The sequence below is a fragment of the Pelecanus crispus genome, chromosome 27, assembly GCF_030463565.1.
Source record: "Pelecanus crispus isolate bPelCri1 chromosome 27, bPelCri1.pri, whole genome shotgun sequence".
Lineage (NCBI taxonomy): Eukaryota > Metazoa > Chordata > Aves > Pelecaniformes > Pelecanidae > Pelecanus > Pelecanus crispus.
The window spans coordinates 253,548-267,911 of NC_134669.1; the positions used below are offsets into that span (position 1 = coordinate 253,548).

At 43.6% G+C, this 14,364-nt stretch overlaps 2 protein-coding genes across 2 annotated transcripts; both read right to left on the reverse strand.

Moving 5' to 3' along the window:
- Window positions 1-625: 625 nt before the first annotated feature.
- Window positions 626-7,786, reverse strand: LOC142596126 (E3 ubiquitin-protein ligase RBBP6-like). Its single transcript, XM_075725113.1, has 10 exons — window positions 7,718-7,786; window positions 5,621-5,709; window positions 5,404-5,500; window positions 4,419-4,558; window positions 3,321-3,490; window positions 2,463-2,566; window positions 1,903-2,028; window positions 1,840-1,858; window positions 1,681-1,794; window positions 626-642 (listed from the first exon to the last, which is right to left on the reverse strand). Exons 1-10 carry the CDS (start codon window positions 7,784-7,786, stop codon window positions 626-628), a joined length of 945 nt encoding a protein of 314 aa, XP_075581228.1.
- A 1,062-nt stretch (window positions 7,787-8,848) lies between these two features.
- On the reverse strand, window positions 8,849-13,732 carry LOC142596127 (E3 ubiquitin-protein ligase RBBP6-like). Its single transcript, XM_075725114.1, has 4 exons — window positions 13,567-13,732; window positions 11,145-11,244; window positions 9,352-9,454; window positions 8,849-8,908 (listed from the first exon to the last, which is right to left on the reverse strand). Exons 1-4 carry the CDS (start codon window positions 13,730-13,732, stop codon window positions 8,849-8,851), a joined length of 429 nt encoding a protein of 142 aa, XP_075581229.1.
- Between the last annotated feature and the right edge of the window lie 632 nt (window positions 13,733-14,364).

Here is a 14,364-nt window from a genome sequence, read left to right on the forward strand (position 1 = left end):
CCTTGAGGTGTTGTCCGTTTAGTGGGAGACTGGCCTCTAAATACTGGAGATCTTGACCGTGAACGGGATCTTCTGGATGGGGGTGACCTGGACCTTGACCCGTGAGAACCATGTGCCCTTGACCTAGAATGAGAGTTGCCACTCTTCCCTTTGCATCTTCTTGGATATGGTGGTGATCTTGAGTAGGAACAAGGACAGGAACGTCTATATGATCGAGAGGAGGAGCGAGTGCAGGAAGAATTGGATCTTGACTTGGAGTCAGTATATGAACTTCTAGAGTAAGATGAAGTACTGCAAGGAGACATGGACCTTAAAAAAAACCACAACACGGAAAAGAATACTGAAGGTAAGTCAAAACAGTCATTCTCCCCAGGTTTTTTCCTCCCAAGTTTGGTTTGGGTTACTTTTTCCTCTCCATATGCTTACGTCAAAGCTTCTTTCAGCTGCTGACATGATGCTACTGCAAAGCAAAGAACTTGATGACATGTAAGAGTTTCTGCTTACAAGACACAACAGCTGCTGCTTTGTTAGGGTAAAAACATCCAGGAAGGGTAAGGCTATTTCCACTCACTTCTATCACATGAACTACCACAGCTGTTGATTGGTTTCATGTGACTCAATGCCATTACTCTAGGAAAGATCCTGAGAGCACAACCAACAGAGTTATTCAGACTCCTGCCCAAGTGATTTTGAGGGATAGAAAACATCAGCTACCCTGAGTTTTTTCTTCACAAGTTTTTTCTTTTATTATTTTTTTAAAGAACCATCTCACATTATTCCGCCTATGGCCATTAGCGTCATTCCTCCTCTCAAAGTCCTTCACCAATTTAACATTTCCTTAAACAAGCCTGATCTCTTAATTCCTACGAAAAGCTCAACAATGTCAACAATACTAGCGAAAGCCACCAGTTTGCAGTCCAGGTTAAAATCTCTCCATGTATCCTCCAGAAATAAACAAAAGAGGAAATGAAGACAATTTCTCTCACATATCTCCTCCAAAGTGCTTTGAGGTCATGGTTACAGTCAGAACAGGGAGACACAGAAAATCCAGCAACTACACTACTCAGTTTCCAGCCTCTCATGGCTGTCAGGAGGTGAAGGATGTCACTGCAGAGAAGCTTTAGGAAAAGAGATGCCTGTTCCTTAACAACGGCTGCCAAAGGACAACTATCGGTCAACCTGAATCTCTGCCAGAGTTGAGCTAGCAACCTACATGTGCAACTCCTGTCACTGCTGATCCCTTGAGTCACCCAATCCACCTAACGAGAGAGGTGGAGTGGAACGCCTCCTGGTTCTTCCAGACAATCTGCTTCTCCTTTACGGACATGGAAAGCAGTTACCTGGAAAACGAATGCCCACGCTCTTCTTGAATCTTTTTATAGTTCATCAGTTCCTTAGCAAAATCACATGTAAACAGCGATCTGTGCATACTCAGTTCATTATAAATCAGCTGCTGTACAAGTCATGTGTTACGGCCTCGTTTAACAGGTTACAAGTGGTCATCTACTGAATTTCTGTAGAATACTCACAGTTCCCAGCCTGCTCTGCCACCTGCTGAGCAAATTGTTCTGGCTCTCATTGGAAGATCTTGTGGAGTGGGGAGACAAAAAAGGAAAAAAATCCATTCAGTTGGTCTGAAGATCATTCTTTTCAGGAAATCCTGAAGTTACAGTTACTTACCAGCTGCGGGTATTGGTTGTCCTTGGGGGCCCAGAACACTTGCTACTGCTGGCTGTCTTTGAACAGGAACCTGGTAGCCCTTGTGAATAAATGCAAACAGTTGGAAAATAAGCTCTACGAAAATACAGGAATCAGCGCATATGTTGAAACAAAACTTACCTTCTCTTCCAACAGACTGCTGATTGACAGAGGGGAATGTTTAGACAGTTGAGCGGCACTCACCAGAGCAGCAGGAGGGGTGACGGGCAGGAGTGCTGGTGGTGGTGGTGGTGGCTGTTGCTGCTGCTGTCGAATCTGGGTATGGAGCCTTTTTGTGTAGCCAGTTCCATTTTTGAAGTTGTTCACAGCCTAGAGGCAGAAAAACATTGACAAAAAGGTAATACGGAACTTCAGTAGATAAATGAACAAAAGCCTCCACAGAGTAAAATTGCTTTTGTGTTCTTATAAATGCTGTCAATCCTAAAATAAATCGCCATACAGATATATGAACACATCCCATTAGACACTGATATTACTGACTGGTGACTCAGAGTATCTGTATTTAAAGTACTTCAGTGTTAACACCAAATTTGAAAGCGAGGCAACCATCTTAAACAAAAGTGTGACCTGAATGTGCCAGGCTGTAAGCTTCTGTAACAACAGATCATGGATTTCAAAAGTAAATTTGGCCTTGTTCAATTTAGCCTTGCTTAAAGGAGATGTAAATTAGTATTTGCTTCCCTTTCACCTTTTCACAAATAGACTTGTCTTACAAACAGTTTACGTAAAAGGCATCATGGCACCTGGCGTAGGAACTTGTTGGCAATTAAAGAATCAGGCGAAATGTCTGTCTGGTGGCACGTTGGGCAGGTATGCTCTTCAGATTCCAGCAATGCTGTTCTAATGCCTGTGAATAATTAGAACCATCAAAACAGGTTTTAGCCAAAGTGAGGACATTTGTTGGCTTCTAATCAATTCTCAAAACACGTCTATGATTAATGGGTGAATGTGGTCTGGAATTGAGAGCATGAAGCTATAAAAGTTCAACAGTGTCACAAATGTCTCGTATGCAGCACACAACCGTACAGGTTTGATATTTCACTACTGTCACACCTGAAGATGTAGAGTAGCCTGTGTCTTGATGTCCCCACGAGTCTTTTTTCCACTGTCTAGTACAGCAAGAAGTCACCAACCTCCAGGTTAATGAATAAAACACGTCTCAAAAAATCATTAGTATGTTTAGAGTTCTGAAGGTTTTAACCAGCTCTCCCGTGGAGAAGAACGTGGATTAAATGCCTAACTCTCCCTTTGTTGCAGAGCACAGTCAGGCACCAGAGCTGGCTGTATAATTTTGTATGAGGGAAAGGGCTGTGGACAAACTAAATGCATTCCATATCCAATACTGTAATCACCTGCACAGTGATGCGCTCTTCTCATACTCATCCTTTCCCATGTAAAGAGGACTTAACTAGATAGGTAAAAAGGGAAAAAAGCTTTCTGCCTTTTTTTTTCCCCATTATACGAGAAGCATTCTTTCCTGTTCAGCATCTACTTAAGTGTTAAATAGAACACGTAAGAAAGTAATTTTGTTATCTCCTATTTCTGCTTTCCGAAGATCAGATGTGATGTTTTGAATGAACAGACAGGGCAGTAACACTTACATTCGTCACAGTAACTGTTCCCACAGCAGGGAATAACAGCTGCATCCGTCATGAGATCTTTACAAATGAGACACAACAACTCTTCTGGAACAGGATCATCTGAGGAGGAGGAGGACAGCTCCGCTGGTAGGAAGGGAGGCTTCTCCTTCTTGCCTCTAGCATAAGCTTCCCTGGAGGCAGGGTGGGGAAGGAAAAAGGAAAGAGTTAAACATGGGTAAAGGGAAACTTTTCCAAACTTTGGATTTTATCAAATAAGAGAATAGATGGAATCTGTCTCACTCCCCATTAGCCTTCTAACATGTAGGCATTTCGTTTCAACTACTTTTCTGTAGCCACAGCACTAAAAGAGGGAGGGGGGAAGAATTTTCCTTCTGCAGAACTCTCCCATTCATTGGATCAACTCAGAAACCAGCTCAGACTGGAAAAATAATTCCTTGACAGCTAGAAATCAGGTGAAATGAATCCCACCTCTCCTTTGCCAGAGGGTAAGTGTAAATTGCAGGCTCAGGGTAAAGTTAGTCTCTGAGTAATTACGTTTGATTAATGGAGGAAGTCTGTGTTACAGCTTCTACAAAAGGAGATCCACAATAGAAAAACACAAGTGCTACCAAGTGCATTTGAAAGCAGCCACTCTTGTCAGCACACAGTAGTGTTTTCTTAGTTTATAGCCACAGGAAAACTTCAGTCTGTTTCACACATGGGATTGGATAAAAGTCAGGGGGGCAGGAAAGCTCAGTCCAACCTGAGTCCAACAAAAAAAGCTATTTGTTACATTTTGCAGGAAGCCTTTGAAGCATAACCCAGAAGTAAAATGAGCGTTCACAGAGACCGACTCCGCTGTAAACACTACTGAAATGTTTTGCAGAAATACAGATTCTTAGCATACCACAAGTTTCACCAACTTGCAGGGGCAGGAACAGAAGGACCGCCCTATTTTAATGGTAGAAAGTATCACAGATTTTAAGGTTAAGCTACAATGACAATGCTTCCTCTCCCGTAATTCCAGATGCCAGCCAACTTGGTTGCATTGCCACTCGGATGTTTACCCATGGTTTCTCTCTTTCCCTTTGTGGTCAGTCCAATTAATTCCTTACTTACACATTAATAGCTGGTATTGCATATTTTCCACTCTTCGTCAGCATAGCACCCTTGGTGTTGGGATCTTTCACCTCCACCATGAAACTCCTGGGAATTCCTGTGCTCTTTTTAATTCTGGGAACAGACTGAAATTGTTTGTCCTGTTAAGGAAAGAAACGCAGACATATCTCAGCTCAAGACCCACACTTCAAATGACATTTCAAGGACTATTGGAAGCAGCAAAAGCCTTTAGTGCTCTCCTTGTACCCAGCGTAAGGGTTGCTCAACTAAAATACTTCTTTTCCTAAAAGAACAGAGCCAGGACGTTCAAAAGGCTTGAGCAGCGTTTTGAACTCATTTGACATTCTTTGGCTTAACTTCAGGTTCCTGAAGGGGGAAATATCCCTGCGCTCGCCATCCACTCGGAGAAGAGACACAAACCCGCTCCTCCTCCCCAGCGCAATTCAGCGCGAGAGCTCAGTTCGCTGCTCTGAATCGCTCACTGGGGAAACTTGTGTTCACCGTCTCTAGATGAAGGCTGAATTCAGACCTCATGCATATGCATTCAGTGACGAACGTTCAATGGCATGAATACTCAACCAGAGGCTTGTGTACCTAAAACACGCACATAGTCACAAGATGGGGTCAAGAGAAACATCTTGGGTTTAGACGGAATCCTGAAACCTGTCTACAACCAGTCATTAAAAAGAGCTAAAACAAGAAACATTTCCAGTGATATTGAAATACATAAAAATGTGCGTGAAAGTCCACAGAGAAAGGTCTATGGACATATTTAATGTCTATGGCCTGGAAAAAAGCCAATTTTTGCATTTGTAATTGCAGATTTCCCTGGAAGTTTGAAGGGCTTTACAACATTGCCAGGTAACCTCTGTGTTTCACCCCAAGAGAAACAACTCTTAATAGGAGTGATTCTGTATTGTTACGTGACTGCCAAGGTGAAAACAATGACAAACTACCGAACACCAGCAGTCCCCCACAATCTTACCCCATGTGTTGGGCAGTTCTTCCTATAGTGGCCAGGTTTTCCACAGCGGAAGCAAGTGTAAAATGGTGGAGATGGACCCAAGGCTTTCTTCAGGTAACTGAAAGATTTTGGGGAAAAAAAGAAAAAGGTATGCAAAGGTGTCTCTCTTGTTCCAACAAGCATCCTTTCAGCTTTTCCATCATCTTCAAAGAACAGATCTGACATCAGCAACACTTACTTGGACGGATCATATTCCTGGCAAGACTGTATCATCATCGCTGTTATTTTATCTTCCTCGGAAGCATCGGCTTCAGCCAGATTGGCAGTCTGTTTAACAGGTCAGGATTTGACACACGCATGAGAAACACAGTGAAGTCCCCACGGCCAAAGACCACAGCACTCACCCAGTCCCATAAAGAGCAGCACAACGCCAGCTGAGGCTGCACCAAAACAGCTACTCATATAAAACAGAGTTGTGCTGAAGATGTTCTGGGGAGTCCTTACGCCCTTACGTGGGGGTTGGGTGCCTGGTAACCTGCTTGACAAGAGCATTCCTGGGCACCCAAAACCTTGGGCTCTGTCTGCACCTTACATAAAGGCTTGTGGAACCAGTCCCACTTTCTTCCACGTGGACTCAAGCTCTGCGTAGAAACAATTACACTGTCCAGTATTTTTGAACTGATATTAAGCTCCAGACTATTTGAAGGAGAAGATCTCCGCTGTACATTTAACTGAGAAAGATGAATGCCACTATCATGATTTACGTTTTGCAGCCTGAAAAGGGCACTCAACTCAGCAGTCAGGGAAGTTGTTTCTGCTTGCTGAAATTGAGCTTCGGACACAGAAGCATGAAAAGGAATCAAGCTTTTTAGAATCCCTCAGCAAGACAAAGGATTCTTTTCAGTAGAAATGTCACCATCATGTGCTGTAGGCAGTCCAAACTGCATGTTCCCCCCCTACTAACTTCTTCATAAACCTTACGCACAACAAGATCTTCAAATTCTTGAAGCCAGCTGCTTTTGTTTAACCAGTATTTGGTCGGGTTTTTTATTACACACTACTGCAGACACAAGCAGGGACGAAGGGAGGGACTGTAAATGACTTGGACCTTCAAGCACCTATCTTTCAGATCAACAGCGCATGTTTTTGCTTTTAGATGCATTCATTCACAAAAGCAACCATCTAGTTTCAGTATTTTATTAAATGGTTGTTTCATATAGACAGTTTTTTCTCAACTGTAACATCATCCAGATCAACATCTGTCAAGTCATTGCCATTAACATTTACAGTCAACTTTACAGATACTTGACTAGTTTGTTTGAACCAAACCATTTACAAAACACTTCCAAAACACAAAAAACACATCCTAGGAATAGACCAGAACTCAAATATGGCATTTAATACATAGGAATAACAAACCGGAAAACTTTTTACAACGCATGGCCTCCATGCTAAGCCAGTCTGCACTCAGGAGGTCACAGCAAGTAACAGTTCTGAGCTGCTTTATGTTATTTTCCTGTATTTTTCTTTAAATGTTCTCAAAAGCTGAAATGTCTACACCACTTGGACAGTTTTTCACATTTCAGAGGAAAACTTCACATGAGTTTACAGAATCAAGGACACATTTAGGCACAGCACTAATGGAGTCCAATTTCTTCTGGTGGATACCTTCCAAACTAATTTTTTTTTTTTTTTTTTGGCCAAATGTACACAATGTACTTTCTGCAGTGAGTGAGGGAAGAAGTTACGAGTGGGAAGAGATTTCTCCTTCTTGCGAATGAACTCCAGCCTTTATTTTCAGAAGAAAGAAGCAGCTCCTCTACACAGCCTGCGCTCAAACAAATTAGATTGTGCTGTCCACTGTAGATGTACTACGATGTATGAAACTCTGCAGCATTCACAGAACGGAACTATAACTAGAAATTCAGAAATAGCCATGCAATCATCTATGTTCCAGAAACGCTTCTCGTTTGGCTGTTGCAAAAGTTGTGTTAGTTTCCAACACAAAATGAATGAAACGTATGAAAAACAGTAAACAGCTTCTGCAGTGCTGCTGCTTTGTGTCTTGAAGCTGAGTAATACGGCAACATTACGTTGAGGCTGATAAGGTACTCCCCTTCCATCTTCCCAGACTGGCAACTACTCTTTACAGGACAGTATCAAAATACACACATATTTTACAGTTAAAATAAATACTTTTAAATTAGTAAAATCTAAATTAAAGTTCTGTTCACATTACAAGAGTTATACAGCTATAGATCACAGTATAAGATTTAAAAATACAAAGCAAACACTTTTGGTTTTAAGCATTTGACAAGAATAGATATAGATATACCTTAATGAGCTGGGCCAGAGAAATAGATCCAGAAGAGTCATTGATCTGTGCACAAAACATTAAACACATATTCAAGTTCTACAATCAAAACACAGCAATAGTTCATCTCTACTGCAGTCTGAAAGGCTGCACCATATCCTCTGAGTGTCACTGAAAGAGGCATTTCCAACCCAGTGTAATCTGTATTTGTTCAAAAAAGTGTCCAAACCTGTGACAGCTCCAGAGTGCCTCTGTGGTTCATGAGAAGAAACCAAACTCACCAAACCCGCCTGAGATCAACTTACTGCTCCAGACTATCTCAGAGCGGGACCCTTGTCAAATGCTCACAACTGCTTAAGAGTCACAGGGGTAAGGAAGCTGCCAATTTGCAGCTAAAAGGGGATTTCTGAGAATAAATTGCAGCCACACTCCTCCCTCCCAGCTCCCTACAGAAGGGCTTGCAGGAATGAAGTCCTCAGGCCACTGGTTCGTAATGGACTGCTGTGTTTGTTGAGAACTAAGACTGGAGGGCACTTTTTCCACAAGGAAAAAGGGGAACTCTTCGCTTGCTCCTTTTCCAGTATACTCAATTCTATTATGCCACAAGCAGCAGTGAAGCTTACCCCAGTAAAACCTTAGCAGAAAGACACTCGAATCACTGCTTATTATGCCTGAAGTTGTTCAAAAGCACAGAGTAACATTTCACAATGTAAACTGAACAGCTCTCCTCAAGGGGTCACTAACTGGATCAGAAGAGAGATTAAAAGCCTTCCGTGGAAAACGCTCTTGTCCTCTAGTGCCTAACGCAGTGGAAGAATTCAAGGCAGCAGTTTTTAGCAGATTCTGGGAAAAAAGATCTCTACATGCAGAAAAAGATTCCTCACTCCATCATTCCTTCTCCATATGTTTAGCATCATATGGTGGTACACTAAAGACAGGCTTAACCTCTGCAAAATTGAAGCAGCATCCAACCCTGAAGTCACCCAGCTCCAAAAGCATACTGCAGGCAGAGGTTAAGACAAAACACAGGGATTTCACCCACAAATGCACCAGGCTCTAAACTTGTGCCAAAATTTGTACACTTGGGTTTAGGTATTTCCATTTGCAGACAAACTATTCAACTAAACTGCTTCATCCGAGAAAGTGGAAAGATCAAATGCAGAACTTGACAATAGCACTTTGTGTAGCAACGATGTTTAAATTCACAGCAATCTATGAAAGACATTTATGCACTCAGAGGGGCCCAAGCAATATCACTTCAATCATTCAGTTTTAGGAACAAATACCCAGGTATTTAAGGACATGGAAAGGAATCATTTAGCTGCACAGAACTGTCCTCAAAATGTATGGGATATGTGACATCGTATTTGTTTGAACCCCCAAATCAGAACTAAGGAACAGTACCAAGCTGAACAATAATGGATTTTAAAAAAACATTAGGCAAAAAAAAAACAGAGTTTCAATACAAAAGCTAAGTAATACAATATGAAAATGGCAAAAAATGCACTCCAGACAATTTGTGTTGCAAGGAACAAAAGCACACAACAACCGATACAAACATACACACTACGATGCTGAATCAAATACATTCTATTTACAACATATACTATATTCTACTGGAAAATAGATTAAGTTACTGTTTGGAAAATTTATACCAGGCTACATTGTTTAGAATTAAGTGCAGTGTGCAGAAAAAAGTGTGAGATTGTGCTTTTACGTACTGGTTTTGATGGTCCACTCACTGGCTCCGTTCGACTTCTGGAAGAGAAATGGAGGTGATCAGAACTTAAAATAGAGCCCGTACCTCCTGAAGATGAGGAAGTACAAGGAAATACTTGTACATTACCACACAGTGGTTTCTTCGTGCATTTCCCTTCAAGAACAAACTGCAAGGTGAGTAACACATTTTCAAGGCCTCTCCACCATTACAGCATGCATTCATCGTTCCCAAACATTAACCACTCACCAGCAGTTTCTGCAATGTTTCCAGCTGGAGGAATCAAAAGCTAATCTGCACGGCTAATTTTCAACGTTACAACAGCAGTGCCATTCTTTCCTTGTCCCCACACACAGGGATTTAGTTGAGCTTTGATGCCAGCAGCATCTCTCCTCTCACCTTAGGGCAGCATTACAATACCAGGAGAGGGTGCCACCCAACCAGAAACGGAGGATGCATTCACAAGACAGCACTGAGCATCTGTCCTTAAATTAACCCCCAAAACAAGGCCATGTTTATAAGCACAACGCCATGGCATCCAGAATTACTCAGTAGTGCCTGAAAGCACTGCAACAACTGCTGCAGTAATGTGCCCAAAGTTTACATGCAGAGCCACACAAATTCAGGGTGTTTTGCTTGCAAGTGCTTCACGGGCGCCAGGATGCTGCTGTACTGTTTGTTCGAGACACACTGTAACTCATCAGTATACTTTATTTATGGGGAACCCACATCAGAAGGACATGGGAAAACCACAAGCTAATAACACCTACTAACTGTGGTGGAGAGGCCTATCTTTAAGAAGGCTAGAAAACATGACCATTCAAACAGTTCTAATGCAGCTGATACACAACTGGACTCTGTGAATACAGAAATGATAGCAATAATGCTGTAGGCAGGATGGCATTTGAGTGGCTGTCATTTTAATCAATACACCCAGTTATCTGTCCTCCATAAATCTTGGGAATACAGAACTAAAACCTGGAGCACAGATATCAGCTTAGGGTAAAAACAGATGTAGAAAGAGAACTAGCAACAGTTGGCAACATGCTAAACTGCTTCCTGCGCTTCAGGTTTGGAAAGGATTAACTATTCCTTCATTGTACTCGCTCAAAAGGCAATACACTTTGGGATATTGTTCTTTTTCTCTTTCCTGAAATGGATGTTGTCTTTAGGAAACTGATACAAATCCCTTATGAATGGAACTTCTTGTTTGCATGGTTTGCCAGCTGGCAACCCTTGCTCTTTCCTCTACAGCTAGGATGCAAAACCCCCAGCCTTGGGGCATAAGAATACCTGCCATATCCCACCCTCCCTCCCCCAAAGGCAAGAAAGAGTCAAACCCCAACAATCAGACTCTTCTGAGATGGGAACAAGTTCTGAGTTCACACTACAATGCCTATCTCTCTTCACTATAAAAGCAATAGAAGCAAGAAGATATGATAAAGACCACTCAGGTAGAGGAAACAGCATCTACAACTTGGGTCTCAGCAAAATCAAGCCCAAGAACAAGCCCAAGAGAATCATCTTAAAAGTTACCACTGTTGGAGTTTGAACCCCATGTCCCAGTCGACTTTGGGACAGATACATTACAATCTACCCCATGACAACCAAAATTAACAGCAGCTTTAACAACAAAGATGCAATCGGAATGCCTCTGTAAACTAATATCCACAAAACCAGCTAAGACACTGAAAGCCCTAACAAAGGGTACAATGCTGTATGGATACTTACACAACATAGGTTTTGCTGGTACCTTCTACTCCTCCAGCAGGGATTCTTCGAACGATCACTGATGAGTTCTTTGGAATCAGGGCATTAGCATCTGTGTATTCTGAAAACAACACAAATACAGAACAAAACAGTATTCAGTTTGTAAGAATGTCTATTAAGATGTCATTACATAGCACTTCAGGCAATCCCTTCACAGGGATGAAAGCAAAGCTTTCTATGTAACACTGCGCTTTTATCGTCCCAACACACTAATGGGACATTCCTAGAAGTCTTCAGGTTTGATAATCAAACACAGCAGCAAAATCTTTTCCATTCATTTAAAACAGTTTGAATGCCAACACCACAATGCTCTCCAAGGTCACTCAGGACTGACAGAACACAGAAGACAGCCTGCCATCTGCACTAAGACCAGGTCAGGTCCCAGCTGGGGTTTGTTGTTTGGTTATTGGTTTGTTGTCTCTTGCCTGAGAAGCAGAATAGCACATGCTCCAAGGGGTTGGAGTCAGAATGTTACAGGGCAGGAAAGAGCACTCAGGAATCCTGAGCTCTGCAGTTCACAGTTCTTCCACAACATTGTGAGAACATCTATTCTAAAAGACAGGTCAAGAAGTTCAGATCAAATTAAGAGGAGGCGGCAAGCTGAAATGCATCATTCCTGAGTGCAGGCTTTTTGAAGGGAATTCTGCCTTTATAGAACATGCCTCTAGAGGAAGCACAGAAGAGGACACCCCTGCCCCCCCGACATTCAAAATAGGTCTCAACCATCCAGTTTGCCTTCCCAGATCTTCAAAACAGTCCATCATATCATTTTTTTCCACTGACATTTAAAATCCTGTTTAGTTCTAGTGAGTTTAAGCATCTACATCTGATGAATAAAAACTGAAATTCATGGTTATGCATTTCAAGCAAAAATTTGGCATACGTATACATTACGCTGAAATGTATTCTCTAGCTTTACTCTGAAAACCACGGGGGGATTTTTGCATTTTCACATGGGAAACACCCTTAGGAAAGCTTCAGGAAGCACCTGGGTCTCACTAATAGACCAAGTTTAAAATTTTAGACTCCTTTTACAAAGGTCAAAGGGCAACACAACTGACCTAGAGGAGGATCTGCTCACTGGTGAACAAGAGGGATGCTCTTTAAAGCATGACAGATACTCCTTCTTTAACCTCACCATTAGGGAACACCACGCTTAACAGAACCTAGTGAAGCAGACACTTTTTCTTCACCGGATTCTGATTACGTATGGAAACAAAGCAACACACTTTGTAAAACTGGTATGATATACATTAGAGTACCACTTTATGGGGGAACATCTTTATGAGCATCACTTTTTCTGCTAAAACTTTGCTTTCTGTTCCTCACCTGCTATAAGAAAAGCCACATGTTCGGCCTATCTCAAAACGTTTTTTTCTCCAGGGGATAAGAATTGGGCTCCATCACATTTAGTACCATCCATCAGTCTGGTTTAAGGCTCTGTTTGACACAGACCCAACCATTCCAGTAGTGACGCCAGCCAGTTGGCCACTCAGCCTGCTGCCATGTGTGAAGCTGACAGTACCTTAGCAACCCAAGACAACATTCACAGACCCTTCTGCAGCAAAGCCCTTCAGGCAAAGTAGCCATTTTTCAAAAGCTCTTGACAATTTCATTCAACAGTAGTAGAAAAATTCAAGACTTCTGAAATGTATCTCTACCTATGCGTGCCATGGAATCCAATGCCATCCCTAGGACCCCTAACAGTGTGCTCTTAAGTCTCTTCACAGACATTCTCCTGAACATAGTTTAAATATCTTGTCGTGGTTTAACCCCAGTTGGCAACTAAGCACCACACAGCCACTTGCTCACCCTCCCCCCACACCCCGTGGGGATCGGGGAGAGAATTGGGGGGGAAAAAAGGTAAAACCCATGGGTTGAGATAACGGCAGTTTAATAGGACAGCAGAGGAAGAGAAACAGTAATACCGCTTCTACTAATGATAAAAGAACATACAAAGCACAAAGTGATGCACAACGCAGTTGCTCACCACCCAACGACCGAGGCCCAGCCCGGCCCCGAGCAGCGATCGCTGCCCCCCAGCCAACTCCCCCCACTTTCTATACTGAGCATGACGCCCTATGGTATGGAACAGCCCTCCGGCCAGTTTGGGTCAGCTCTCCCGGCTCTGCCCCCTCACAGCTTCTTCTGCACCTGGCAGAGCATGGGAAGTGGAGAAGTCCTTGACTGCCACAAACACTCCTGAGCAACAACTACAACATCAGTGTGCTATCAACATTATTCTCATGCTAAATCCAAACCACAGCACCACACCAGCTACTAGGGAGAAAACCAACTCTGTCCCAGACAAAACCAGGACACATCTGCAGGTAAGCAGGCAGCTTTAGGTGCCCAAGGCCCCGCGCCCGCCACACCCACGCACCTTCGTTGGTCTGGGCGTTGCTGATCTGCAGGTCGCAGTTGGCCACCTTCAGCTTCTCGCGGCCCATGATCTGGTGCTTGAGGTCGCACAGGGGGATGTGGAGGCCACTGAAGGTGACCGTATCATAGCTCAGCTTGGAGGAGAACTTGTAGTGGACGCACGACATGCTCCTCCTCGCAGCCCGGCAGGGCGGCCACACGATGGGGAGAGGCCCCCGCGGCCCCGGCTCCTCCTCCGCTCCCTCTCTCGCACGCAGCGCTCCCAGGCCTGACCGCTCGCTACGGCCACTCGGGCGCCCGGCCTCAGCGTTCCGCCCAGGGCTTTCCTGGACGACAAGTGCACGGGCTGCCACCAGCGCCTCACCTCACCCAGCGCATTATGACAAAAGGCCCGCGTCATGGGGGCACGGTGGCCCCACCCTCTTCCTCCTAACCCTGAGCTCTCCCTAAAGGCAATCGCCATTCCTCCACACATTCCGCCAAACCTTCCCATCTACCACATCCACTGAGCGGGCAAGGGAGATTCTCCAGAAGCCCTTACGTGAAACCCATTCGAATAAGCCAGCACACTGGCCATTTCTTCCTGGAGGGAGTTCATCCGGCCCTGCACACTGCCAGACAACGTGGATGTTCGCAGAGAGATTCACTTGCTGTTCTGCAGGAAGCCACAATCAAACTAAAGGTAATGGTAAGAGTTTGGCTGCCACTACAGGCCTAGAGGATCCTGATGCTCTGAGCCATCTCCTCTGGGTCCCAGCCTCACTGGTTTACCTGAACAGCCCAATCCGGCACATGCTAA